We start from the raw sequence: 25,242 nt of genomic DNA on the forward strand, positions 1-25,242 counted from the left end.
AATTGATACATAAGTGTCCGTATTTATGGGGTACAGTATGTTTCAATACATATATAATTACTTTCAAACATAAGAAAAAGTAATGTGAAAACTAAAGTACACATATTTATTTTAAAACATTTGTCATGTTTGCTAATAAATTTATAAGGAACAAAGAACGCCTGAATCTACTTAAAAGAACCTTAATCTCAAATGAAGTAAAATATATAAATAATCAGCAAAATTCTTATTAACTTGTAGAAATGTAGTTTATTTCATGCAAAGCTACATTCTTTCCTATATTTTAATAGCTAATCAAATAAACATTTCAAAAAATTCATTACATCACAATAAATTAAAATACTACAAAGGAACTGCAAGTCAATGAATTTATCAAAACCAAACTGAGAGAACACTATGCATAGATAAGGCCAAAGTTACTAATTTGCTTACAGGTAGCACTTTGCAGCTTTTTCCAAATACGTATTTGAAAACGTAGTTAGAATCTACAGAGAAAAAAATAGTTTCATCTACAACCCAATGATCAGATAATAAAACATTTGTCATTACGTATCAGGTAGCAATGGCTAACTAAAGATAAATTTGGCATCATGCACCGAAAATGACCACAGTAACATTTTGAAACATTATGATCATATGCACATTTGAAAAGATTAATTTTCTATTTCACCTAATCAACTGAATTGGATAAAGGCAAAATAACAAGTATTTTATTAATGCAATGCAGAAATTAGGTTTTTGGTATATTAATAATTTGCTTGTGTATTGGTATATATAAACATCACTGAAGGGATATAGGAGTATTTCAAGCTCACACTGGACTACTGAACTTTAGAATACTGTCTTAAGGAAACAGGTCTGGGCAGAACTTATTTGAGATAGATTTTAAAACTATTTAAAAGCAATACTACAATTAGTTACTTACAAAAACATTTATAAAAATTAAATATCAGAAAGTGAGAACATCAATATTAGAGCTCTGTTGTATCATTCAATGTTATAATTTATAAATACATATTATAGTAATTTAAAACACAGGTCCACATATTTTCTACCATCTAAAATAAGAAAAATCCTTCAAGTTGTTTTCAAAATATGAACAAAAATCCATTGGATTGCTTTTAAAAAATAAATATACCGTCTCTCCCCTACAACTTGGTATGCTAAGTAGGGAAGATGCTTGCCAGCATTGTTGAGAAATACAGTTCCAAATTAGTAGGCTAATAACATTTATGTCAGTATCAACTCTAAATGGTGTTGTACAGTCAGCTTAAATAAATTATGATTTATGTCTGCAATAGTAAATCATTCTTTCTACTCTTTTGAACTAAGTACAGTAAAATTCTTTCACAAAATAATCTGAGATCAAGATAACCACAAAAGGAAATATTTTCAGTGAAAAAAAGTTAATTTTTCCCAAGGAGTGTGTAAAAAACAAATGTCTTTTAGGATATTGACGAGAAGAGGAACATGCCAATATTCTTGCTTTATTAACAGATTTAAAAATTACAGTGAGTCCTCAATTGACCTCAATGGACCAATGGCTGGGTACAGAAGGAATCAGAGGCGAGGACATGTTCCTGCTGCAGTGGGAAGTAAGACAGAGCAGGACTACGGCCTGCTGTACTGGAGGAAATTGCTCCTAGGGCCTTGTCTCCAGGAGTTGGGAAAGGGGAAAGAAAACATTGCCCAGTCTTCCAAGTCTCTGGGCAAAAAGTCACTGAGTTGGAAAGAAGTACCTCACACAGATGGGAATTCATATTTTAGAAGGCCTTCTGTAACCTTCTTATATTGTTTCAACACTCCTAAGAAAAGTTTTGATGATGTATGTTATTAATTCCTTTTCATAAAAAGATGTCTCAAGAATCTAAATCTTAAATTTTGGGGGGAAATCTATTTTTATGTAAAAATATTACACTGAAAACAATTTATTTACTGATGTGTCCTCTTTAGTGACCTAAAAGATACACTGAGCCAGCATACTTTACATTTGTATTCAGATGTTGCTTAGTTGTCTAGCAAAATCTGTTTGACTACTTTAGGTACAATATTGCTATTTCAAGCAGTGGGATTTGTAGTCAGAACTAGCTCCTTCGGAGTGTACCACTCATCAAAAACAACTCTGTACACAAAACAGAAGGAAAATCTTTCAGCACATTAAAAGTCATACTATAAACATAGGCCTCAGAAAGGAAGAAAGGTATAAAGGAATGGGAGAGGACATAAGAAAAGAAAGACAAAACCCTAAATCTACTTACTTCTTAACATTTAGAATTTAATACAATCCATTACATTTGATGATTCAAGTATGCTAAGATTTTTCAGGGACATATTTTGTCGCTTAGTGCAAATATACTTGTAATTTTTAGGCATGATCCCCTCAAATCACGAGTAAGAAACTCACCTTACTAAACAGGTGAATTATAATATAGAGAGTTTATTTTTTCTGTAATGTGGTAATCAGCACACCATCAAGAACATTCCCTAAACCTATTAATGCTATAAAGAATGAAGTTTGTAAGTGAATGTAAATTAAATTTCTCCATTAATATGCTAAAATATACTTTTAAAAAACCACACACATTGACTTCCCTATGCTCATTTAATTTGGGATACATCCAGCTTAAATTTCAGAACTGATCATCTAATCAAAGAGTAGTCCAAAAAAATCAACTGGCAGAATGTTTTTTTGAATGTCTGGATTGTCAAATTTTCTGATCTATTCTTTATAAAGGGAAAACCCTTGAATCTTTTGATTTAGTTCTTACCATTTTTGTAAAATGAGGGCCTCTTAAGCAATGAGATTATTCAAAAGCCCTTGTATTCATTTGGTAAGAGAGCAGATTTTAATAATTAAACTTATACTTTCTTTTGTTTTTTAAAAAAATGCTCTACTGATAACAAGTTATTTATGTTGTAAAAGAAGTTAATTAGTAATTTAGAGGCGATTCATTAAATTAATAGATTATTATTATTTTCTGCAATAGTTATTCTGAATTACTGGCTTACTGAATATTCTTACCTAACAACTATTTAAAGAATAATTTGGAAAATTTTAAACAAATACTTATCAAGTAATAAAGTCATCAAAAATTACCAGAAATAATTCTTTAAGAAATGTACTCTGCATGTAAAGTACATGTGTTTAGTAGTCCTGTTTTGCAGTAGATGTCATTATATTTCAATAAGCTTCTCAAAAGAGAAAACTTCTACCCATTACAGTTTTTTACACAAGGTGGCTTGACAAATATTAACTTCGTTCCCCAGCAATAAACTGAGTCTTCCAGGGTCAAGTCATTGCCTTCTGAACTCAAATTTATCCAACAAAATAACATTTTTATATGATTGTATATCACATTCTGTAAGACAAATTCTGCTTAAGAAGTTGAATATTCTGAATCACTGAAACAACCAAGTATTATTTTAAATATAACTTTAAAGTCATAAAGGAATCTATACTGGTTGTGAAGTGTATGCACGTATATACTTCAATTATTAGAACCATAAAAAATTTAATACTAAAGGAAAGTGGTAACATTACCTTATACATTCCTACCAATTTATCTTAGGGCATTATAAGAGTTAGTTATAAAAGTAATTGGCTAGTTTCTTTTCCTTTTCTGCTTCTGTTTCAACAACAGCATCTTAATTTCATGACAAAACCTGATGAGAAACATTATACTTAAGAAATTATTCCAAAGTAAACCCAAAGACTAAATAAAACAACACTACTTTCACAGGACTTTTGATGAATTAGTCCAAAAGCATTTTTGCTTTAGGGACTTGTAAACTTTTCTGTAATAACAAGAAACTGGACCCCTTTCTGGGATGATCATTTCCCCCATCCAATACCTTCAAGTATCACTAGGAAAAATAGCACAGTTATAAACTCCAGTACATAAACACCAACTCAACTTCCTCACAATGGCTTTGTAAGGTAGATCAGCAGGTAAATATCAAGCATCATCTTCATTCTGCAAATGAAAGTGCAGAATGAAGCACTTGAGGCACTGAAGAGCTACGTGATTTGCCCAAGGTATTCAACTAGTCAATCATTAAATTACAAAGAGCATCAAATTATCTCTGCTCCTGGCTTATTGCTTTCTGGCCACACTTCACGTGAAAAGACTGTAAGTATGTGTTCTTAAGTGTAGTCTATATGACCTTCAATCAGAGTAAGTCTATCCACTGACAATTATTTTAAAAGGGATCTAATCTCAAAGATCATAAAAACTCGAAGATCAAAATTTTCAGATGATGAGGACGATGCCCTATTCCTTTCAATATCTGCATAGAGCTGTGTTTTTAAACAACTTACATGATAATATTTATTAAAAAGAAAAATAAAAATTTTAAATTTATGTCTTGGGGAAAGATTAACTTCACGTTAGGGGAACCATATAATTCATCTTCAAACTGGGATACTTGAGGGTGAAAGTAATCACTAGTAATAAACAGGATACTAGGTGTTGCACTGAGACTGTATTAGGCAAGCTGAAGTATGGTCACGCAATGTAGCATGGATTCAGTAAGAGTTGCAAATATTCTAGGGACATAAGAAAACTCTCTGCAAGCATGCTGCGATCAAACATGTTCACTTTTCAATAAAACACTAGTGCTTTAAAATAGAATACATAAATTTAGCTTAAACACAAAGGTTAAAACAATCTATTTAGTAAGAATGTTTAGCCAACAAGTTATTACACATTTCCATTCTAATCTAGTTTTGTTTTCTATAAACCACAATTTAAGTATCAGTAATAACAGTAAATGGATTCACTTTTTACCTTTGAAGAACCAGTTTTTTTCTCAAAAAGTATAAACAGGTACCTTTAAATATTGAAGGATTTTGTTGGACTCTTTGACTACTAAAAAAAAAACAATTTTCCATTAATGCCTAGGATTTATCCTTGAATGGCATAATCAACATTTAAATCAATATGTTAAATGGTAAGTGTGAACATAGCTTTCTGAAATGAAAATCTTTTATAAAGCAATACCAGAAGCATAAAAAAATCCAGTTACTACAAAGACTGAAGGAATACTATATCACCTGCTTATAGTACACATGCTAAATACACAGACACGCATCAGTTGAAGTATAACCTTAATCTTATACATGCAAAAATCCTCCACTAGTTTGCAAACAGATTTGAAAAAGCACTTTTTACATTCAGTTATGTCTAGTAGGTAAGCCTTGTTTTAAGACACGAGTTTTATGAATACAGTTATTGTTTGAGGTCTCCATTCACTTACATTTCTTTGGGAAATACAGGTTGAATATACTTTTTAGAAGTAACAAAAATGTAAGTCACAATAACAAAACTGTATATAATATTATTTAGTATAACTTATGGCTTCCTTGAATCTTTAAAATAACTCTCTTGAAAAAAAAATTAATCTGAAACAAACTGAACTGCACGTTCTTAACATATGTTGATCTTTTTTAAAATCCTTCCACTGTAACTGTACTTCTAAGGCAGATGCTTAGGAAATGATATGTAATAAATCTTGTTGGAAAAGGTGATACTCTATTCAATGCAAATTAAACTATTATTCCTAAGGTATAATTAATTCTCAGTGCCTTTTTTGTTATCTTGACACTTTTCACTGGGTATAGAGGAAACTCTAGGGTACACAGATGTTCATCAAGACTGAACTGATGTGTTGACCTTGGTTAGTGGTCTCACAAACTTTTTCAGACTTTAAACATCATTAAATATGTCACTGCGAGACATTGAGAGATATCGTCCACCAGGCTGATACCTAAAAAGGGAACATAAAGAAATATTCTGAGGCATCAAAAATAATAAAGGAAGACAGGAAAACAAGAATACATTAAAAGGGAGTGGCCATGTAATTTGTAAGTACTGTAAAATCTAGTCAGTAGCTGAAAGCAGAAACTTACTCTCCAAGTATATTATCCAAAAGGACTTCATTATAAATCAACCAGCAACTGTTTTAGACCCTAGAATATATGCATGACAGAGTGAGAGATGTAAAAAGAAGGGGCGGGGGATGTAGGACACATCTGGGAAATTAATCAATTCAATAACCACTCTCAATTGTTGCATATAAATATAACCTAGGTTTTTACTGCATATAGGCAGTACTATAGTAAACATTTTCGTGCACATGATATTTTGCTTTAATTACGTCCTCATAGCATAATGGCTAAAAGTACAGACTCTGTAGCCAGAATACTGGAGTCTGAATGCCTGATTTGCCATTTACAAGTTGTGTGACTCTAGGCACTTTACTGAGCCTCTCTGGATTTAAATCCAACTGAATTTGCAACCATACAATTACAATATTTTTGTTAAAGGGCTTAGAATAGTGTCTGGCATCTAGACACTGCTATGCAGCAGTTACTAAATATAATAAATTTCACAAACGGGACAATCAGAAATAGGCATATAAATATTGTTGTGATCCTTTGCTATATATTTCAAGTATTCTTTCTTATTTATAATACCACTAGTATTGTATGAAGATAACAATTTTAGTTACCATTACTGGATGATATAATTTTTAAAATATAAAAGCATTAGAAAGTCTAAAAAGGTATCAAAAGTTACTTAGTATATTTTTTATTATTAGTGAAAATGAACATTTTCCTTTACTTATCACTTGTTTACTTTTAGCTTTACTTACTTATTTTCAATCTTGTCAAGTCAATGTGTTATTAAAATTGTAGAGGAATGCTGGAGCTAAAATGTCACAGCTAGAACTTACCTTCCTGATTCAGATTCAAGAGGATCATCAGTGAATGTTTCTGCATTAAAATCCAAAGGTTCTGCATCTTGGAGAAGTTCTATCCGGTCCCTTTCAGTCCTGTTATTAGCCCTGGTATATTTGAATGCAGCTGCAAAGGAAGGGGGAAAAATGTCTACTTCCCTACTGTCTTTTAACTTATGGGTCACAGTCTATGGAGGTACAGAAAGAAAAATCAAAATTCCAAGGAATCTGAATTTTCATTCTGAAGACAAAGAACATAAGAAAAGATAACTACATGGTTCCTTAAAATCAGATTAAAATTATAAGCAGTATAATAGAATATAGCAAGGAAAAGTTCTCTAGACTTGTAGTTAGCTAAGATGCTCTCTAAGCTCAGAAGCAGATACAGTGCAAACATTTCATTAGTGTAACTCAGAATTAACATTTAACTATGGTATCACGATGGTGAAACTTCATTAACAAAAGTAGTTTGAGTTGGTTTTACAGTAAACCTCATTTCTTGGCTAGGACTTTAAGGTGTAATCAGCTCAAACTCTTAAAAAAAGGTGTCTTTTTACCATAAGGCAAGAGTATGGGTAGCACTAGCCAATAGAAATAGAATGCAAGCCGATATTTAATTAGAAATTTTCTAGTAGCTATATTAAAAGAAACAAGTGACATTAATTTTAATATATTTAAACACAATATAGCCAAAAGATTATCATTTCAACATGTTGCAAGTGCTCAATAGCCGCATGTGGCTAATGATTATCATACCAGACAGCCGATAAAGAAAACTAACTCTCCCTTCTCTATGTGGATAGGGATTTCTTTATAAACAAACCAAATTTTCACACTGTTGTTCACAGGAGTCCAAGTAGATTTACAACAGCTTTATGATATAGTTCTTTCTGAAAACTTAATGCAAGCCAATTCTATCATATTTACATTTTTGTAAGCTTGGACTTTGTCCTAAATGCAAATCTCTTCATCTTTTCTCTCATTCATTCAGCAAATCGCAATTGCCCAATACATGCTAGATTCTCTCTAATTCATCATCCTATGACTTTGTGACTCCTCTTAAGCATTCTCCCGTCTTGCCAGGTCTTTCTATTCTGTAAACTTCCTTCCACTCTATGGTAAGCAAGCGTCCAAATCCCTTTACAGAATCCTATTTCCTAGTTTTAACTAAAGCTTTAGCCCTTTCCTATTTATTCTACCCTAAAGTCCTTCAAATAAATCCTTATCTTTTCATCTCCAGGAAAACTGCCTTATTTTAGACCCTAATCATTTCTTGACTGTATTACCAAACAGTCTCTGAAATGGTTTCTACGTCTCACTTCCCCAAGAATTATGCTTTATACTGCCATCAAATTCATCTTTCTAAACCAAAAATCTTATCGTGCTTCTTTCCAGATGGAAATCTTACCTTTAGGTCAAAATCCAAACTTTTTTTTTTTTTTTTTTTTGAGATGGAGTCTTGCTCTGTCGCCCAGGCTGGAGTGCAGTGACATGATCTCGGCTCACTACAATCTCCGCCTCCTGGGTTCAAGTGATTCTCCCGTTTCAGCCTCCTGAGTAGCTGGGATTACAGGTGCATACCACCATGCCCAGCTACTTTTTGTATTTTTAGTAGAGACGGTGTTTCACCATGTTGGCCAGGCTGGTCGTGAACTCCTAAGACGGCCTTAGGTGATCCACCCACCTCGGCCTCACAGGCGTAAGCCACTGTGCCCGGCCCCAAATACAAACATTGGAGAATGACAATATCTGCTCCCCAGCTACTCTGTGGCCTCCTCTCTTATTAGCCTCCCCATGCTTAGGCTTTAGTTACCGAGAAAAACATGCATTTTCCCAAAGGTTCTCTCATGCCACAACGTCCTGCACTTAGTCTCCCTTCTAATTAAAATACCCTTCACCTGGCTAAGTCCTATTCATTCTTAAATACTCAGCTAAACATGTCCTTATTACAGAAATATTTCTTCATTATAAAAACTATTTCCTAAGATAAGCCCTGTTTTTCAATCCCCAAGCTGAATTCCTTCTGCATCTGGTGTGCATCCTTCCATCAGAGCTGTCATGAGAAATCTACAATATCATACATAATCTGTAATTAAAATATTTTCAACATTTCTATTTAGCTCTTTTGTATAGTTTCCATCTCTCTGGTGAAATTCCCCCCATCTGTTCATGCACATTGTCCAAGCTTTCCATCAGATCATTTAACACGTCAACTGGTTATTTTAAAGTCACTGAACTGTCTGATAATTTCAACATTTGAGCCACCTCTGGGTCTGGTATGTTCACTATTTTATGTTTTGAAAATGGCTCATATTATCTTACTTTCTTGTATATCTCATAATTTTGGGTTAAAAGTCAGACAATATGTGTAAAAGAAGGAAAAGATGGAGAGAAATCATAGTTTTATGCCCAGAATGGGCACATCTCTTCTATTAGATCATCACTGTTGAGGGCTGGAATCACTCAACCTATAGTTGATCTGAGTTTGGATTTGGTTGTTGCTTTAGTTTCCTTAAGTCCCCACAGACTTCACATTTCTCTAGTAATGAAATCCTATGACCTTGTACTTAGTAGGGCCTCAAGTGTCAGATGGTTTCTCTCAGTATTCTTTTTCCACTCTCAGATTTCAGTAGTCCCCGCATGGATATGGACATGCCACAGAGGTAGTCTTCTCCATGTTTCTATTCCTCCTCCAACAATTGACTACTATTGCTTGGTACTCAGTGCGAAACTTGTAGCTGAGTGGGTGAGAGTGCTCAGTTTTTCTCCTCCACCCACAGTCTTAAACCCTGTGCACTGAAGCCTCAGTGGTGGGGCTCTTTCAGCAATCTTACATCTCTCCCAAAAACAGCCTCTTCCTTCTACTCAGTTCAAGGTACTAGGCAAAAACTGGTTTCTTGGCATAGCTTCTGCATCATGTCAGTGTGGGGTCAGTGCTACAGGAAGGTTTCCTAACCCACCTGGTGGCAGATGGCTTCTGTCTGGTATCAGTCCCTCACTCAATTATGAGCATCCTGAGGACAAGAAATATACCTTCTTTGTATTGCTGTATACCTGGGAATATGCCTAACTTATATGGGTCAGTCAATAAATTATTATAAAAATGACCAAATAACCTATACCTACTAATAGGAAAGAAAAACATCAAGGTAAGTTGTAGGAATAAACACCTGCCTAGAACATACCTGGGATAAGTGCTTACATTATTTAGGGTTAGTATACTTAAAACCATTCATTTGATGCTCCAGTTTCTCTTTTCCCTACCACAGTACATATTTGAGCTTCCCCTTCCTTCTATATACTGAGGAATGCAGAAAAAAAAAGTCACTGCAAATATACCATTTATAATTCTACAAAGGCATTTCCGGATGAGTATTCTAACACTCAATCTCTATGCAAGCAAGCATAAGAAAACAATTTCCAAGTGAACTAGAAAAACTACTTACAACGGTTGGTATTAACATCTGAGAAGTTTGACTCTTTGGGGTCAGTATGAATATTTCTGTTCCTAGTGGAATCTTCTCTATTGTGTCCATAACGTTCTTTCCATTCCTAGAAAAGAAGCACAAATAATCATATAATAAGAGAACAGAAAATAATTCATTAATGTCAAGAGATTATAATTAAATTATAATAAATATAATTTATTTTCATCAGAGATTCATTAATCAATATAATTATCCTAGTATCTTTAAAAATCATAGGTCAATGTTTTTATTTTTACATGATTCATTGAAGTCACAGTCTCCACAAACTTCAACTTTTACAAATGACACAGAGACATTTTTGCTAACTTTGGTTGTTATTCATGTATCTAAAATGTAAAACAATATTACTAAAACAAGCTTACTTTGACCATGCAAAAGTTGAGAACCCATAATGACTATTAGATGTTAACAAAATTTTCTTTCACTCAAATAAACTACAAATATTAGAGAGCTAAAAAGTCAACAGCTAAAGTTGTATACAAACATAATTAGTCTATGACTCACACGGCATTGTGTATTATCTTAAATGCAGTAAAACCATATTAACTGGATTCTACTCATTAAATTCTTAGAATTGAAAGGGACATTAGAAGTCACCTAATGCAACTTTCCATGCAGTGCAGGGTCTCATTCTAAAACATCCTTGCCAGATGCTTTTTGGCTCTCTGACTAGACAGCATTTAATTTTCAATGTCTGAGAAGCCTATTGCAATTCTGGTAAATTGCATAATTTAGAAATTCTCATAGAGAAGAGAAATCTATCTCTAGTAACTTCTACTCTTTGGTTCTAGTTTTGCCTTCTAAAATAAAGAAGATACACATATATGAAGATACACAAAGACAACTATTAAGTCTCCTGTTAGTTTTTACTTTGCCAGTATATACACCCATTTGTTAAAAAAAAGTGTGGTAATTATTATTAGATTTTACCCATTTTTTGCCTTTTCATTTTCCAGAAGGTTAGTTTGCCTCAGAAAATGGAGGCTTAAAGAAAAATTAAGGAGGAATAAAATTAATGTCACAGCACCAAAAAAAGAGAAACAATTTTAAAGCAATCAAACCACTTTAATAGCAAGAATACACAAATTTATGTATTTATTCATTCAACAAATATTCACAGAGCACCTGCTTTAGGCAAGAAGCTGCTCGATGCTAAACACAAAGTAATTTATTACTAATGACTTTTAGAACAGGTCTATCAAGATACTTAGCGTATATACCTGAAAGTATTAAAATTCCCTTTCTTTAAAAATATATCTTATAACATTTTCCCACTGTTTTTTTTCTGTCTTTAGCTAATTAGTGAGATTCTTAAGAAATTAAATTTCAAATTAATCTTCAGATTACAGAAATTAATGCTGTACTTACTCTTCTTCGATTTTCACCTTCTTCTTGCCTTTGCCTTTTTCTCTTCTCTAAAGACAGAAAAATGATCTTAAATATGGTATAACATGGTTTAATCAGACATAGTGCAACTGAAGTAAAGATATCGGGCTATGACCGATATTTCTTTTAAATTATCACAAAATCAAATGTTATAGGTTATTGCTGGAAAGAATTTGAGAGGTTACCTTACTCAGTAGTGAATGCCTTCTCTATTTTGGTTGCAGATGGCCCTGTAGTCTCCGTTTAAATAACTTTGGTGAAGAAAGAGTTCTTTCTCACAATGACCCGAAATTTGTTTTTCTGTAAATTCTACTCTTTTATTCCTGTCTTCTAAGTTAAGTTCATACTTCTTTTCTTTCTGTATGAGTCGCTTTCCTTGTTACTCTCGTTAGGTTATAGACATGATGTTTTCACTTTTTTTTTCCCACAGGATACGCCCTACAGACTCATAATTCTAGCTGTCCTTCTCTAAATACCTTCTAATTCATCAGTTTTATTCTTAAAAATCTCACCCAGGACTGGATGTGCTGTGCCATATGAGGTCTAATAGGAGAGCATGTGAAGGCTACACTAGCTTATTTTGGAGCTGCAGTACATTTTGTCTTACATTCAACTCATAATCATACAAAAGCCCCAGACTCAAGTAGGGAGAATGTCTAAGAACCAATGTCCCAAAAGTCAAGTTTTTTTCCCTCCATGCTATCATCACTTTGAACATCAGTAAATTTGATACACTCAGTTTCGTGATTTGATTCTACTAGAGTGCCATGTATTCTAACAGGCTGTTAATGATCATCACATTCTAAAAAAGTAGCCTTTGTCTGAATGATTTCCCATGCAGTATCAAACTGGTGATTCTTTAAATTAATGAGTTTTATAGTTGTAGAGAACTTGGCAAATATGTTTCAAGGTAAACATGAAAATGATTCCAAGACCATACAAGGGTGTTATCTCGCTGCAGACATACTAATAATTAAAGCTTCAGAATTTTTTAAAGACAGATAAAACAGTTATTTATGTTTTCAAATTATTTTTGCTAGGAAGGCTATATGTACATTTTTAGCTAAAAATTTGCATTAATTTATAATTTCTTAGGATTAAAAATTATTCACAAACTATACAAATATTAATTTTGTATTTTGAGCCTTAGCCCTTAGTATTTTCCCTTCATTTATTTTAAAAGACAAATCTTACCTTTTCTGATTAATTCTTTTCCTTCATTAACTAAGTCTGATGTCATATCATCATCTCCCATAAACTGCTGGAAACCAAGAAGATTCAAACAACGGGTTCCCAAACTAATAAAAGCAGATTTTTTAAAAGGACAAACATTATTTCACATTGCAAATATTTAGATGAATTGTTCTTTAGCATTGTCACTCCAAAAGAAGACTACGCTTCATTATCTGTTATCATACAGTTATCTATAGTCACATCTAACATGCTTCAGGAAGTACCACTTATCTCCCTTTCTAAGAAGCGTATGCCCTGTACTTCACTGATTAGGGTATGCACTATATTCAGGTTTCTTATAGATGTCAATTAAGTCAAGTTATCAGCATAGCTTCAGAAAACAATTATACCAAGATGCTAAAATGGTAACTATAATAATGTAAGAGCAATTTTTTTTCCTCTGATCTAGTTAACTATTTAGCTTTTATACACTACAAATTGATTACTATATCTTATCTGAAGGCTACTACCTTATATCTTATTTGCTATTTACTTTAAATTTGTTATACAAGACGAGAATACTGAAAATATGGAACACAAGGAAGGAAATGATAGGTGAATAGGCAGGATTAATATGTGTTAAGATCCAACTATACATCAGATAATTTATGGATGCCTTCTTATTTAATTTTTACTATCACTCTAAGAGATAAATATCACGTTACAGATAAGAAAACAGGCCTAAGGGGTTAAATGCTTTGCTAAAGATCCCTTAATAAATGACAGACCTAGAATTTAAATCCCAGAGAAAACAAAAACCAAGCAGCTCTTTTTATTATATTAGTTCTGAAACTTTTTCAATGTACTTCTATGCAGAGAGGGAGGAAAAGGGAAGAAGAGAAGGTGGTGAAGGGGAGAGAGACAGAGAGACGGAGGGAAAACAGGAAAGCAATTTAGAAAAAGTGAAGATCTCCATTCCATTTTGCAGTAAAAATGTGTGAATATCTAGCTAATCCATAATATATCTACTTGTTTCATTCACATAAAATGTTTTTTATGCATTACCATTGGGTAAAATTGGGGTTTTGTAGATGATCATGTTAATTCTCTGACTTCAAACATTTCCTTACCATCTTCGTATCCTTATGGGAGTACTATACTCCTGCATGAGAAGCTTAGAATTAGGTCTCTGTCTCTGGGAAAGTTTTATCTTTGTCTAAAGTGTCAGGAAACAATATTATGCTCTCTAGGCAGGTAAGTCTGAATATTCACTCTGGATGTGGCTGTGTTGCTAATAGTGTGGGAATTAGACTAATTATGGCAGCATTTCAAATGAAAATGAACTTATCGAGTCAACCTATCATTGAAATGTCAGTAAGGCACTGCTTCAGGTGTTTCTATAACAGAAAATCTATTTTGTGAGTTAATCTGAAAATTAAGGAATACAACCTCTTTTTTTCCCTTAAAGATAAAATGGCACTCAAAGTTTATCCTGATTAACTCTAGAAAGACACTTTTAATGATTATATTTAAGTTTAACAATTTTGCTTTCAGACATAGCGATTCCTTATAGCTAAGATTTTATAGTTGACAAAGCACTATGCTGCCCCATATCACTTGATCTATATAACCATCTAATAAGGTAAGAGGAAATGCTAATCTTGCCAGCATAACTGTAACATTAAAAAAAATTTATACATTACAAGTTCTTAATGTTCCACTTTATTAACTGTTCAAATGATTAAGCACATAATAAAAACATAGTTTTAGGCACACAAAGTATGACTAGTCTCTTCTTTTAATACATCATTTTCACACTGTAGATCTGTTACTGTCTCCTCCACCTAAAGAAAACACTCAAAATATTAGATTTGCTATCAGTTCATATTAAAAGTATTATTTTAAGGGAGAAGAACACCCCTCACATTGTCTTATGCCCTATTTCTGCCTCCAAAGAAAGAAGTAATAACTAAAAGGCAGAAATGGAATCCACAGGCAGATAACCCAGCACCGTGCCCTGGGCCTGGTAGTTAAAAATCAACCCCTGAGCTAACTGCTTGTTTTATCTATAGATTTCAGACATTGTATGGAAAAGCATCGTGAAAATCCCTGTCCTGTTCTGTTCTGTTCTAATTACCAGTGCATTCAGCCCCCAGTCATGTACTCCCTGTTTGCTCAATCTATCACAACCCTCTCACGCGGACCCCCTTAGAGTTGTAAGCCCTTAAAAGGGACAGGAATTGCTCACTCGGGGAGCTTGGTTTTTGAAGACGTAAGTCCACTGATGCTCCCAGCGGAATAAAGCCCTTTCCTTCTACAACTCGGTGTCTGAGGGGTTCTTGTCTGCGGCTCGTCCTGCTACAATTTGAAGTTATAACCTTTTAGTTATTTTACCTATAAGAAAGTAAAATTGAACCAAAAAAGAGCCCACATTGCCAAGTCAATCCTAAGCCAAAAGAACAAAGCTGGAGGCATCATGCTGCCTGACTTCAAACTATACTACAAGGCTACAGTAACCAAAACAGCATGGTACTGGAACCAAAACAGAGATATAGACCAATGGAACAGAACAGAGCCCTCAGAAATGATGCCGCATATCTACAACTATCTGATCTTTGACAAATCTGACAAAAACAAGAAATGGGGAAAGGATTCCCTATTTAATAAATGGTGCTGGGAAAACTGGCTAGCCATATGTAGAAAGCTGAAACTGGATCCCTTCCTTACACCTTATACAAAAATTAATTCAAGATGGACTAAAGACTTAAATGTTAGACCTAAAACCATAAAAACCCTAGAAGAAAACCTACGCAATACCATTCAGGACATAGGCATGGGCAAGGACTTCATGTCTAAAACACCAAAAGCAATGGCAACAAAAGCCAAAATTGACAAATGGGATCTAATTAAACTAAACAGCTTCTGCACGGCAAAAGAAACTACCATCAGAGTGAACAGGCAACCTACAGAATGGGAGAAAATTTTTGCAACCTACTCATCTGACAAAGGGCTAATATCCAGAATCTACAATGAACTCAAACAAATTTACAAGAAAAAAACAACCCCATCAAAAAGTGGGCGAAGGATATGAACAGACACTTCTCAAAAGAAGACATTTATGCAGCCAAAAAACACATGAAAAATGGCTCATCATCACTGGCCATCAGAGAAATGCAAATCAAAACCACAATGAGATACCATCTCACACCAGTTAGAATGGCCATCATTAAAAAGTCAGTAAACAACAGGTGCTGGAGAGGATGTGGAGAAATAGGAACACTTTTACACTGTTGGTGGGACTGTAAACTAGTTCAACCATTGTGGAAGTCAGTGTGGCGATTCCTCAGGGATCTAGAACTAGAAATACCATTTGACCCAGCCATCCCATTACTGGGTATATACCCAAAGGACTATCAATCATGCTGCTATAAAGACACATGCACACGTATGTTTATTGCGGCACCACTCACAATAGCAAAGAGTTGGAACCAACCCAAATGTCCAACAACGATAGACTGGATTAAGAAAATGTGGCACATATACACCATGGAATACTATGCAGCCATAAAAAATGATGAGTTCATGTCCTTTGTAGGGACATGGATGAAACTGGAAAACATCATTCTCAGTAAACTATCACAAGGACAAAAAACCAAACACCGCATGTTCTCACTCATAGGTGGGAATTGAACAATGAGAACTCATGGACACAGGAAGGGGAACATCACACTCCGGGGACTGTTGTGGGGTGGGGGAGTGGGGAGGGACAGCATTAGGAGATATACCTAATGCTAAATGACGAGTTAATGGGTGCAGCACACCAACATGGCACATGGATACATATGTAAGAAACCTGCACATTGTGCACATGTACCCTAAAACCTAAAGTATAATAATAAAAAAAAAATTCAATAGAGAATGTATTTTAAACAATAGCTGTTTACTCATTACTGTAATGTTAGTAGATATTATCTGTAACAACTATAAATGGTATTGGAAGACTTAAAGTAGGTAGATAAAATTTATTTTTCTCAGAAGAGTAAGCAATGAACATTTTTAAGTGTTTTTGAAAAAGTGGTATTTTGGGTATGTTATGGAGCACTTCAGCAATGAAAGAAGGCGGAGTACAGGATGAGGAGTCCTGACATGTAAAAAGAAGGAAAGACAGATGCGAGAAGCCAAGTACACCTATCCTTCAACTCCTTTTGAATCTCACTCCTGCTTAGATTCTACCATTCATTCTAATTCCATAAAAACAGCATCCCATGTACTTTCTGACACAGGAGAAAATTTCTCCTCTAGTCTTAATGTATAGCTTGATTACAATCAGTCCTCACCTGACCCTTTGTGCTGGCCATGGTCTGAAGCATCTAGACACCCAGCAATAATTATTGGAAAGCTCTAAGGCTTATTTATGTCAGTAGAAAAAAGCTGGACACAAGGGTGTTTTGCAGGCTACGCTAGCTGTCAGTGTCAAATGCCAGGACTTAGAGTTAACATTCTGTAATTAATTCTATCATTTTTTAGCCTAAATAGAATAATGTTAAAATAATATTTTTATTATAATAGAATAGTAACTCTACCTCTTATTTCTTTAAATTTTTTAGAGGGGGAATCGCACCTGATCACTTAAGTAGTCCCTTCAAACTATCCCCAGCTTCTCCAAAGTTACAATAAAACAAACTGAAACTCAATCAGTAAATATTTAAAAGAGCTTTAAAGAGAAAGGATATCCAGATTTAAGAGCAAAAGAAAAAATAATGTTAGGTTTCTTACCTAAAATAAGTAGCAATGCAGAGAATTACCACCAACATAGGATAATATATATAGAATCCATCTGCAATAAAGGATAAAACTTTCATGGAACCCATAATCTGAAGAGCAAGAAAAAAGTGAGTTAAATTGGAATAGCTCTATAATTTCCATTCCTTTCCATCATTAGAAAATTTGCCTATAACCAGTTATAGCAATCCATTTGGACATTTTAAAAAGTAGAAAAAAAGCAGTAAGTGAACTTATTTTTTAAAATCTGCTTTTTATTGAGGTTTTCTCTTAAGGAAAATTAACATAATTATTACTCAAAATTATCACATACATTGACTATAAAGTTAATATTAGTATAGGTCAGTTCTTTTGATACTGCTCAGCTAGACAACCTATATGAACCAAAAAAAACATTTTTATCATAAAAGAAGCAAAATCACTTTTATCCAGTCAATAGTAATACATACACAATCTTTAAGAGAAAATTTTACCAGTAACACTATAGAACTTTTCTGCTGGCATTAAAAGAAATTTCACAATAACGGCATCTCACGTAGATAGTGAACCTAAGGAATTCTATTTTCTGACCATACTTACAGATGTATAAGCAGTTGGTTGAGTATTCTTGTGAGAGATAGATGAATCCATATGGGTCAAACCCAAGAAATTAAGACATAAAGGAGGTGTCAAACGGCAAAATAGCCTGCAACAAACATTTAAAAATATGTATATAAAAAGTAAAGCGGCAAAATACATTTTATATTATACTGAGATGTATTAAAAACATTTCAGATAATTACAGCTAAAATTTTCATCTATTTGCTTTATATATATATTGAATTCTTAATGTGACCTGCCCTCACTTACTTGGGAGATATTCTGAAAACTGCCACATCAATGCCTACGTGACTACAGCCTCAAGCTCCTTGGTTTATGCCATTGCTTTATCCCCACAAGTTGTGGAGTGTCTTTGTATCATCTCCTACAACTAAGCCATCTGTAAAATCCATCTCACAGCATGACCAGGACAATAACATCCACCCCTCAAGGTGAATTGTATTCAGTACATAAAAGAACCGAAGTTGTATCAACATATGTCATTCTGACAAGCACAGATATAAAGTTGTTCAATACTGTCCAAATAAAAAGAATGCCTTACAAACCCACACACCTGGATAATTGGGGCTGGGGAGAATAAAGTGTGGGTATGAATAAAAAAAAAAAAAAATCATAATATGAGAGAATTCTTTTGTGGTGATAGAACTGTTCTGAATCCTGATTGTGTTGGTGGCTACAGGAATCTACACACACACACACACACACACACACACACACACACACACACACAAATGAATGAAGGATAAAAAATGGTGAGAACTAAATAAAGTCTGTAGTATATAGTTAATAGTAATGTTTTACTCTCATTTCCTGGTTTTGATATCACTGGGGGTAGCGTGAAGGTTACATAGGATTTTCTGTACATTTGCAACTCCCCGTGAGTCCATAATTATTTGGAAAACAACAAAAAAGATGCCTAAAAATATTTTAGATGTCAACTCCTCTATAAAATTATCTAAGTTCATCCTTTATAAATACCTAATAGGACTCATTTAATAATAAGAACAAGTAATAGATTGTACAATCTTGCCCAACTTGAAGACCTCTCTCTAAATCCTCTCTCAATTCCTCAGGAAAAATTGTTCTTGTTGGTTGTCTCAGTCCTCCTCAACTCAGTGAGAGACCACTGAATCTTAGAACACCATCTAGGTCTGACTTAGTCTCTAAACTGTCCATTGTTTCTACTGCTTGCTAATCTCTGGTTGGTAAATCCAGGCTCACTAAGTATGCTTCTCCTGCCTTCTAGCCTAACCTAGCACACCTAATTTAACCTTAAACCTCAAGCAGGAGGTAGCTGGCAAACAACAAACATCAATTTAATATTTAAACCTAATCAATTAGCTGATAGAAATACAGATGTTAGTGGAACACCTGTAAACAACAAAAAATAAAAGATGCATAAGAATACACTCAGTGATGACATTTCTCTTGTTTCTAAACATAATCCTACTTACATGCCACTGAAAAGAAGGCTATAAGCATCAGTCTGGTGATGTGAAGCCAAATAATAATAGTTAAATACACGAATCCTGAACACAGTAGAATAAACACAGATACTCAGGAAGAAGATGGAAAGGAAGCAGGCAATCTGGAAAAAAACAAAAACAAAGCAGTTTGTTTAAAACAAACAGACTTTAGCACTTAACAATTACAAGCATTATCCTTCATTTCTTTTTCTTTTCTTTTTTTGAGATGGAGTCTCCCCCTGTCGCCCAGGCTGGAGTGCAGTGGTGCGATCTTGGCTCACTGCAACCTCCACCTCCTGGGTTCAAGTGATTCTTCTGCCTCAGCCAACTGAGTAGCTGGGATTACAGGCATGTGCCACCACGCCCGGCTACTTTTTGTATTTTCAGTAAGACGGGGTTTCACCATGTTTGCCAGGCTGGTCTCAAACTCCTGACCTCATGATCCACTCGCCTCTGCCTCCCAAAGAGCTGGGATTACAGGTGTGAGCCACCATGCCCAGCCTGGCCTTCATTTCTAGCTAACATTTATTGATGCTCTAAAATTGAAATACAGTAATAGAGAATTTTTTTAATCACCCACTAAGATTATGAAAAAAACCAACACTTCAAACTGTTTAACATCCTAGATCCAAAAGTTTCGAATCTACCTTCTAATGTGAGCCTGTTTTCCCATTCCCTTGGCAACTCTTCACATGAGGCCTATAAGTTATGTAGCTTTACTGGCATAAATATAATCAAAGTATTCCCAGGGCCAAGTGTGATGGATTCTCCTGAAGCAGGAGGATCACTTGAGTGCAAGAGTTCCAGACCAGCCTGGGCAACATGGCAAAACCCTGACTCTACAAAAAATACAAAAATCAGCAGGGGATGGTGGTGCATGGCTGTAGGCCCAGCTACTTGGGAGGCTAAGGTGAAGGTGAGAGGATTTCTTGAGCCCGGGAAGTTGAGGCTGCAGTGAGCCATGTTCATGCCACTACACTCCAGCCTAGGTGACAGAGCAAGATTATGCCTCCAAAAAAAAAAAAGAAAGAAAGAAAGAAAAAATTCTCAGATTTTTGCACTATCTTGCAACTTTTCATCTCTCCTCAAATACAGTTTTTAGTTTCTATAGTGTGGGTAAAATAATGAAGCACATTTCTGGAAGTCTGAATAACAACGCTGCAGAAAACTTCACTGCTTTCATTTTTACTAGAAGAAATACATGGAGAAAACAGTTAAGGATTATACTAAGAAGTGACATCTATTTATGACAGACATAAAATAAACTGACCTCGATATAAATATAATTATATGTTTTTTCTGCCAGCTGTATGAAGACCGCAAAGAGGGATAAGACAGGAGTAGTGCTAAAGAATGTGCACTCCGACCACACAACAATCACAGAGAAGATGGACAGAACCACAGCAAGTATCTTGTAAAACCATGGTCGCAAAAGACATTCCCAGTACCATTCTAGAAGATAAAAGAAAAAAATGATTAGGAAAACTATAAAAGAGTAATGGGGTATTTACATTGTTTCAAAATAGCTCCCAATAAGATACTTAATTACAAAGAGAAAAACAACAATTTTACAGTGGAGAAACCAGGCAGATACCACCCTAACCAAATGACATCCATGATGGGACAAACTGACATCCTGTGCCTCCTGCTATGATGTACTGATAGGAACATGACATTGCTGCTGTGGTATTCCTACGAAAAATGCAGAACTTGCGTCTAATTTTAAAGAAACATCAAAGTCAAATTCAGGGACATTCAACAAAAAACTGGCCTATACTCCCCCAAACATTTCTGATATATCATAAAACACAAAGACTGAGAAACTGTGTCAGATGAGAGGAAACTAAGGAGACATAACAACTGAATGCAATGCATGATCTGGGATTTTTTGCAAAAAATATTATTGGGATAATTATAGCAAAATCTGAATAAGGTCTGTAAATAATGGTAGAGTATAAATATTAATTTTTTTATTTTGATGGCTGTATTTGGCTATGTAAGACAATATCTTTATTTTTAGGAAATATACACGGAAACATTCAGGAACAAGGAGGCATCACGTCTGGATACAACTCTAAAATAGTGAGAAAAAAATACATACAGATAAAGCAAATCAATATGGCAAAATGTTAACATTGGAGAGCCTGGTTGAAGGGTATATGGGAATATTTTGTACTGTTTTGGTTTTTTTTTTTTTTTTTTTTTTGAGATGGAGTCTCACTCCATCGCCCAGGCTGGAGTGCAGTGGCGTGATCTCGGCTCACTGCAACCCCTGCCTCCGGGGTTTAAGTGATTCTCCTGCCTCAGCCTCCCGAGTAACTGGAACTACAAGCACATGCCACCACTCCCAGCTAATTTTTTGCATTTTTATTAGACGCGTGCCACCACGCCCATCTTATTTTTTGTATTTTTAGTAGAGACAGGGTTTCACCATGTTAGCCAGGATGGTCTCGATCTCCTGACCTCATGATCCACCCACCTAGGCCTCACAAAGTGTCGGGATTACAGGTGTGAGCCAGCATGCCCAGCGCTATTTTGGTTTTAAGTCTGAATTTAGGTATAAAAAAAAATTTTAAAAAGAAAGCTCAACAAATTAAAAAGCTATATTTTTAGTTCATTTATTGAATAGTTGAGCTTCTGGTTCACTGTAATTCTTTACAACTTTCCTCTCATAATTCCTAGTGATTTCAATATCCACATAAATGATTCCCCTTTCAATACCCTTATCTCTCATTTCTTTGACCTCCTCTCCTCTAATGAACTTTCCCTCCACCCTACCTCAATTACTTGTTGCTACAGTTATGCCTAAACCTTTTATTATCAATATCTCCAGCCCTTCCATACAATCACATTCCAGCATCCTTGTCTTCAAACAATACCTTCATCTAGTACAGTATTTCAACTCCACTAACTGACCATACCTGGATGAAAAATCAATTTATTCTATCACATTTTTACTGTTATTTAACACTTTGATACCCTTCCTTCCTCATTCAGCTCAGATTCCAGTCTTTGAGGACAGTATCCCACTTACTTTGCCCCATTTTGCTCCACTGTACCTGCTAAGCTAAATCACACCTGGTTAAATCCAACTCCCTGGCTACTCTGAGCCTGCATCCACGTAGCTGCACATTGCAGGAGAAAAAAACCCCACCTTGTTGACTGGCCTCACTTTAAATTCTTAATCACCAGCTTCAAGTGGGTCCTCAGTACTGCCTCACTAGCCTACTATAATTCCCCGATTTTCTCCCATGCCCACTCTCCTAGGCAACTATTTTGCACCTTCTCTTCCCTCCTGAAATCTCTAAAATCTCCTCTCCTATACTTACTCTCCACATTTCATTGAGAAAACAGAAGCGATCAGAGGACAATTTTCCCAAGTTTCTACCACTACACCTTCTCAGCTAGTTACATCTGTGCCTTACCTCCACCATTCTCTTCATTGTTCACTATTTCCCACCATCTCATCTCTACTAGTCATGAACATTGTCCTAGAAATTCTCTATTGTCTTATCAAATTCTATTTTTTCTTTTCTTTCTCTTTCTTAGTCTGTCTTCTTTCTTTTCTTTCTTTCTTTGTCTCTCTCTCTCTCTTTTTCTCTTTCTTTTCTTTTCTTTCGTCTCTATTTCTTTGTTTTTGACAGAGTCTCATTCTGTCCCCAGGCTTGAGTGTAGTGGCGCAATCTTGGCTCGCTGCAACCTCTGCCTCCTGGGTTCAAGCAATTCTCCTGCCTCAGCCTCCCGAGTAGCTGGGACCACAGGCACGTGCCACCACGCCCAGCTAATTTTTGTATTTTTAGTAGAGACGGGGTTTCACCATGTTGGCCAGGATGGTCTCAATCTCTTGACCTTGTGATCTGCCTGTCTCGGCCTCCCAAAGTGCTGGGATTACAGGCATGGGCCACCGTGCCTGGCCTCAAATTCTATTATATCATTTACTAATTACATGTGATAATTTCTCTTTATGCCCCCAATCCTCTTTCAGCTACTACCCCTTTTCTCTGTTCCCTTTTATAAGGAAAACATTTTTAGAGTTTTCTAGTGTGTCTCCAATTGCTCCTCTTATTTCTTTTAAATTTCAGTCAGACTTTTTTATCCTCTCCCCTCACTTCTCTAAAATCCAATGGTCAGGTCTTAATATTTATGATCCTTAAGCTACGTGCAACATTTGAAAAGGTACTTTACATACTTTTTTCCTCAAAACACTTCATTGTCCTAATTTTCCTATCTCACTGGCCCCTCCTTTTCTAGTCTTTTCTGCTGGTTACTTCTCATCCACCTGATCTCTAAATTCTGGAGTGCCTCAGGTTTGGTCCTCAGACTTTTCTCTTTTCTCTATCTCAATTACTTCTTTATTGATTTTATTCTGACCCCATGGTTCCCTGCACATTGATGGTACCCTAATTCATATATGCAGTTCAGACTTCTCCCTTGAATTTCAATTTCTATAATCAACTGCCTATTCAGTATCTTTATGCCTTTATATGTTTATTGCCTGTTTTTCTCACTCCACAAGGGCAGGAATTTCTGTCTTTTTAAATTGATATATACCAAACTACCAAGCACCCAATAATACATAGCACTAATGTACCCAAATATTTGTTGAATGAATGAAAACAGATACCACATCATTCCTTAATTTAATTAGGAAGGATTTTTGTTAAAGAAGTTTTCTGAGATATTTGTTATAGCCATTAAGTCTTCATACTCAAAACCAAACATGCAAAGGAGAATCAAGTGAATATAACCATTTTTTTGAATAAATAAGGTAAATAGAAGTGTTTTTTTTTTTTTTTGAGACGGAGTCTCGCTCTGTCGCCCAGGCTAGAGTGCAGTGGCGCAATCTCGGCTCACTGCAAGCTCCGCCTCCCGGGTTCACGCCATTCTCCTGCCTCAGCCTCTCCGAGTAGCTGGGACTACAGGCGCTCGCCACCACGCCCGGCTAATTTTTTTGTATTTGTAGTAGAGACGGGGTTTCACCGTGGTCTCGATCTCCTGACCTTGTGATCCGCCCGCCTCGGCCTCCCAAACTGCTGGGATTACAAGCGTGAGCCACCGCGCCCGGCCCGAAGTTTTAATACTATGACACTTTGGTACTTGCTTTAAGTTTCTTCACACTAAATCTGACAATACTTGAAGGGACTGCCATAAATTAGCAAAAAGGAGAAAAATGATAACTACAGAGTATAGGTTTTATAATAAGACTAATAAATGTTAATAATCAAAGAGGACTACTTAAGGAAATATTTCAGCAGTATGTCAAGACTGAAGAAGAGACCCAAGCGTGTGATGTAAAATTACTTAAACTTCTAACTATTTTAAGTACAGTCATGTGTCACATAACAACATTCCAGTCAATGACAGACTGCATATACAATAGTGATCCCATAAAATTACAATACTGCATTTTTACTATTATCTTTTCTGTGTTTATACACACAAAAACCACTGTGTTACAGCTTTCTACACTATTCAGTACAGTAACATGCTGTATAGGTTTGTAGCCTAGGAGTAATAAGCCATACCATATTGCCTACCTGTGTAGTGGGCTATACCATCTAGGTTTAGTACATACCCTATGATGCTCACGCAGTGATGAAATTGCCTAA

At 35.2% G+C, this 25,242-nt stretch overlaps 1 protein-coding gene across 4 annotated transcripts in view; it reads right to left on the bottom strand.

The window, feature by feature from the left end:
• Nucleotides 1-229: 229 nt before the first annotated feature.
• Nucleotides 230-25,242, bottom strand: part of LMBRD2 (LMBR1 domain containing 2) — a 61,915-nt gene continuing 36,902 nt past the window's right edge. For all 4 annotated transcript variants that reach the window (XM_055245605.2, XM_055245606.2, XM_063619567.1 and 1 more), the window contains 9 exons: nucleotides 20,904-21,085; nucleotides 19,622-19,755; nucleotides 18,147-18,252; nucleotides 17,562-17,659; nucleotides 12,807-12,910; nucleotides 11,595-11,641; nucleotides 10,185-10,290; nucleotides 6,736-6,865; nucleotides 230-5,766 (listed from right to left, as the gene is read on the bottom strand). In XM_055245605.2, coding sequence (XP_055101580.1) covers nucleotides 5,706-5,766; nucleotides 6,736-6,865; nucleotides 10,185-10,290; nucleotides 11,595-11,641; nucleotides 12,807-12,910; nucleotides 17,562-17,659; nucleotides 18,147-18,252; nucleotides 19,622-19,755; nucleotides 20,904-21,085 — 968 coding nt within the window. In that variant the 3' untranslated portion in view covers nucleotides 230-5,705. The remainder of the gene's footprint in view (nucleotides 5,767-6,735; nucleotides 6,866-10,184; nucleotides 10,291-11,594; nucleotides 11,642-12,806; nucleotides 12,911-17,561; nucleotides 17,660-18,146; nucleotides 18,253-19,621; nucleotides 19,756-20,903; nucleotides 21,086-25,242) is intronic.

Source organism: Symphalangus syndactylus, chromosome 16, assembly GCF_028878055.3.
Source record: "Symphalangus syndactylus isolate Jambi chromosome 16, NHGRI_mSymSyn1-v2.1_pri, whole genome shotgun sequence".
In the NCBI taxonomy this organism is placed as follows: domain Eukaryota; kingdom Metazoa; phylum Chordata; class Mammalia; order Primates; family Hylobatidae; genus Symphalangus; species Symphalangus syndactylus.